Here is a 4,840-nt window from a genome sequence, read left to right as displayed (position 1 = left end):
AGAGGGTCTAGTGCAGCCTCTCTGGAATTGTTAAAGATGTAAATTTAGTCCCCGGTTTCTTCCCTTGCTGTCCGGTGTCACAGAGTCGTTGCGCACAGACGTGGCATAGGAAGGTGGACGCTGCGCGCTGAAGCGTCCGAGCACGTGCTGTCGCCAGGCTTGGCCGCGCGGCGAACAGCAAAGTCAAGTCAGCCCTCTGCTTCCCCGCCCCGCCCGCCCTGCCCGCCCGGTTCAGTTTGTGACCTCACCTCGGTTTCCTGGTGAAGTGGGGGAGTCTCTAACAGCCTAACACTACCCCGTGCCCACCCCGACCACCGAGCACCTGTTTTCAGGAGAGGTGCCGTCCTGTGCTTGGATAGTCAGTCAGTTATTTGTGTATGAAACAATGTACAAATCAATGTTTTGAAAATAATGATCTCAACCTTTCTAAGTTAAATTTTAAAAAATTTGATCGTTTGCCATAATGGGTGGGTTAACTCTTAGACTCGCATGCTGTAGAAATGCTCAAACGTGCACATAGGACTCAGTCCTTAGATGTTCTTTTTCTTTTAAGAAATAACCTCTTTCAAGTTGTAACCACTGCGGCTCTATCCACTTCCTGTCGCTGCTCTGTGCACGCATCGGACGCAGTACAGCGAGCAGCTCTGCACGCCTGAGTAGCGGGAGAAGTCACTGTTTCTTTCTTTCTTTAAGAAAACGAGTCCTGTTCCAAATGACCGCTGTTGGAGTCCGGGGTGGGGGCGGGCAGAGGCCCGGCCTCCTCTTTGTGAACCCCTCTCGGCCTGCCCCCCGCGGAGCGAGCCTCTGCACCTGAGGCAGACCGTTTTCCAGCACAGACTTCCCGGTGTCGCTGAGCCCTGTGTTCGGCACAGCGTTTGGACAGGAGCGTGGCGGCCCCGGCCCCCCGAGCACGCCCCTCGCGGCGGTGGAGGCTTCTCATCTGTCTGTCTGCAACATCCCGCACAGAGCCGCTGGGCAGCGGCGGGCCAGGGGCCGGCGGAGAATCGGGGCGGACCCCCTGCTCCCTCCACGCCCCCAGAGCGCCCTGCGCCCCTTCACCTCTGTATTTAATGTCACGGTCAGTGTGCTGCAGGGAAGCTGGGTGCAAGGTAGACACTGCATCAAACTGTGCTGTTATTTAAGATGTAATAAAGCAGTTTGCCATGAGGGACTTGGGTGTGGCTGCTGATTCTGCTTAGATCGAGGCGCCTTCCCCCGCCCTCCTCCGCCCTCAGGCCTCAGGTCAGGCCCACCCAACCTCCACCTGCCGTGTTTTTTGTTCCCATCACAGAGTCTAGGAAAGCAGTGCTGTGTCCTCAGAGGGCCCCTCAGAGCAGCGTGGGCCCAGCGGCCCCAGCGGCCCTGTCCGCTGCTCCAGAGACCGGCCTCCCCTCCAATTGCGCCGTGTTCGCCTTGATCTGAAATGAGGACGGCTTGTAAGGGAAAATGAGCATGCCACCAAGGCAGCCAAACCTGGTGTGTGGGGACGAGCCCCCCCAGGGAGACTGGGCCTCCGCTTCAGTCGGGACTACCCCGCAAGGCCGTAGGAGGTGATGGGCTCCTCCTGGATCCGATGCTGGGACTTCCTCCTGAGAAGAGACCACTGCTGATGGTGGCACGTGTCCCTGCCTCAGGCCGCCTGTTCAGGTGTCTGGAGACCAGCAGCAGGGCCCTGGCTTGCTGTGGAGAAGGGACTTGGCGCATTTGCAGCCCCCCTCCCTGGTTCCGGGGGCCCCTGGCTCCTACCTCCCCCCCACCCTGCTGCCTGAAACCAACCTGTTCTTTGTGAGTTGCAGCATTGCCAGCCGCTCCCTGGGCTGGGGGCCCTGTGACCCGGGGAGGGTTTCCTGGGGCCCAGTCCACATGTCCACTCCTTCCTCGGGGAGCCCGCCTCCCGTGCCTAGCCCTCTGGCCGCAGGCATGGAAGAAGCCGGCCACTGTCCCACCTTAGCAAAGTGGCCACTGAAAACCAGTGTCCGTGGGCGCTGTCAGCGAGCAGAGCTAGAGTGTGGACGGAGAGGGCGGCCCTCGAGGCCAGACCCCAGCTGGGCCTGAGGGACCTCTGTGTCCATACTCGAGGATCGGGTCCCTTCTGCTCCCGGCGAGCACGTCCACTCCGCCGGGCTGGACTTCCCTTCATCCCAAGCACGCCTGTGTCTCCCGCGCTGCCTACACAGCAGGGTCCCAGGTGGGAAAAGGCTACCCTGCCCCCACCACTCTGCTCTGTCCCCTTCACCCCTGCCATCTCTCCCACTCCTTGAGTCATAAGTCCAACCAAGGTCTAACTGCCCCTTTGCATCCTCGTTGTGTGACCTCCAGCTGCTTGGTCTCTGCCCCTGTGGCAGCTGCAGCAACAAAAGCGCCTGCTTCCTCGAGGCCTTGTGAGGGTTCAGGGAGCCCCTGTGCGAGGTGCTGGAGCAGGCGTGGTGCTGGGCGCTTCACCGTCAAAGGCCGCTGCCCACTCCAGGCTCGCGGCACCGTGGGGTCCCCACACCTGCGGCTCCCTCTGCCCGGTGCCCTCCCGTCTCTAGACAGTACGTCCTTCACCGAGCGCCGAAAGTGCTGTTCTCAGCTGAACTGTGCGCCTGGCACTTAGCAGATCTGCAGGAAGAGGGGCTGCCCTCTCAGCCCCGTCCCCTAAAACTGGCCCAAACAGGAGACTGCAAAGTGGACAGTTCTGGCCACTGGGGAGGGCTAGATCAGGCCAGGCAGGAGGAGCCAGACATGCTGGCTGTGGGACAAACCAGATGACCTCTAGACAGCCCGAAAAACCTCCACGGGGATCCTGGGCCCCTCTGGGTCACTTCTCCTTTCGCGTGCTGGGCAGCCTCTGTTCGTCCCCTCACCCCTGCCTGGCACAGCTGAGGCCAACTTCCCCAGAGCTGGGAGCAGGACCCCAAAGAGAAGAAGCCCTTCCACCCCCTACTTGTGCCCTAGAGTCAGGCAGTCCCCAGACTGCACCCAAAATCCAGGGTATCCCTGCCCCCACTCCGTGAGTCCAGCTCTGGGCAGCACCCCATCAGGCCCACATGACCTAGGCTCCCTATTTTTCCCACCACTCACCCCACATTCCCCCATCCACCTGTCTTAAGAGGGTGGGTCCAGGGTTTGGGGGTGTGAAGATTAAACAACATGGGAGCCACGTTTAAGAAAAAGAATATTGACAAATACCAAATTTTGTTAAAGATTTCTGCATGGCTGCAGAAAGGTAACAGCATGGGAATGAGGGAAGACTCCACCTTTAAGACCCCTGAGTCCCTCTGAGGCAGACCCCCCCACCCTACACCCATTCCCACCCCACCCCCACCTCTGTCCTTGCGGTGAGTCCTTCCCTCGCCCAACCACAGCCCAAGGACACCTCCTCTGGGAAGTTCCGGACACCCTCAGGGCCCCCTCCCTGCTCTGGCCTCGTAATTGCTGAGCGGCCCTTCCGGGGCAATTCTCAGGGCGGGGGCGGGGGCCTGCGGGGAGAAATTGCACCATCAGAGGGAGCCGAAGGAAGCTGCAGCCGGTTCCTCATCTCTGAAATGGGGAAGCACTCCTGGCCAAGTCTCAAGGTCCATGGTGGCAGAGGGTTTCGTGATCACAGACACGCACCTGCACAAGTTCCCTTTAGAGAAAAGCACACAGGAAGTGTGATTGCTACATGACCTTGGCTAGTGACACTGCCTGCACTGGTGTCTTGGTGCCTTCTCCGCAGGCTGTCCCCTCTGTGAGGTTCTTCGGAGGACTTGGCGCAGTGCCTGGCCAAGCAAATGCTGAATCAAGCATTAGTACTACTGTGATTATATCCAAAAAACAACACTAAGGCATTTCCTTCTGTGGGTGTGGCTTAGGCCAGTTTGAGGAAGCAGTTGGGTTTACAAAACAGCCAGATGGGGAAGTCAGAGCTTGAGAAATTCCCTCAAATTCCCCCCCATCCTCACCCCCCTTCTCACTCACCCTCGGTGACCCCATTGCCCAGTGGTTCCAGGACAGCGGTATGACGTGACCAGCAGTGTTCCAGGTCTGGACATAGGTCCAGAAGCCCCAGCAAGAGAAGACTGACAATAGCTGGTATGGGCGCTGGGCAGACCTGGGGGTGAGTGCTCCATGTCAGGGAGACCCCAGTGTAGAGAAGAATGGTGGCTGGCACTTGGGGAGCCAGGAAGGTTACAAAGCACCTCCTCAGTGCGTTGCCTGGGTTCATCTCCTATAGTGACCCCGGCACAGGGTTGGAACGGGACTCCTGAGTAACGGGCTAACGGGCAAACCAGCAAGCCAGCAAGCCTCGGGAGAACCAACTTGTGTCCGGACTAGGGGAGGGGGAAGCTCCACCGAAGCTACAAGGGGGGCACTGTGGCCTTGACTCCCTTCCTCCTCTCTGGGTCCTGCAGTCCTGGCGGGGGAGGGGCGAGAACTGTGTTGGCAGGTCACCATGAGGGGGCCCCACTTAGGCGGCAGGCCCAGAGCCCCTGCGGTCCAGCTGATGTGCAAGGACCCACCAGACTGCTTGAGGTGGGCGAGGCCCGCTCCCTCCAGCGGGGCTGGCAGCCCAGGGACGCGGCTCTGCTCACACTGAGTCGTGGTTCCCAAAACATGTTCCTTCTAAGCAGAGGCACAGCCTGGTAGTCATGGAATGCTCGGCAGGTGGTGTCACCACTCGGGGGCCCGCAGTCCTCCCGCTCGGCCTGCGGTGGAGGCGAGCGGTGCGGGAAAGGGATCAGGGGGCGCGGGTGGGCGGGCTAACAACGCAGCAAGGAGAATGGATACTAGGGATCGTCGTCTGAGGGCAGCCGGGGAGCCGCCGCTAGCGTCCGGTATCACCACCCCCAACAGGCGGCCGGAGTCCGCGGGCCTG

At 60.2% G+C, this 4,840-nt stretch overlaps 1 protein-coding gene across 3 annotated transcripts in view; it reads left to right on the top strand.

Annotated features, from left to right (window-relative positions):
• Nucleotides 1-3,990: 3,990 nt before the first annotated feature.
• NADK (NAD kinase) overlaps nucleotides 3,991-4,840 on the top strand; it is a 21,817-nt gene continuing 20,967 nt past the window's right edge. The window contains exon 1 of one of the 3 annotated variants that reach the window (XM_015590547.2): nucleotides 3,991-4,081. In XM_015590547.2, the coding sequence (XP_015446033.1) occupies nucleotides 4,059-4,081 (23 nt within the window). In that variant the 5' untranslated portion in view covers nucleotides 3,991-4,058. The remainder of the gene's footprint in view (nucleotides 4,082-4,840) is intronic. The other 2 variants (XM_015590437.2, XM_006903908.3) reach the window with 2 other exon arrangements.

Source organism: Pteropus alecto, unplaced genomic scaffold (genome assembly GCF_000325575.1).
Source record: "Pteropus alecto unplaced genomic scaffold, ASM32557v1 scaffold700, whole genome shotgun sequence".
NCBI classification, from domain to species: Eukaryota; Metazoa; Chordata; class Mammalia; order Chiroptera; family Pteropodidae; genus Pteropus; species Pteropus alecto.
The sequence above is the reverse complement of the archived record's forward strand: the minus strand, read 5'-3'. Positions and strand labels throughout refer to the sequence as shown.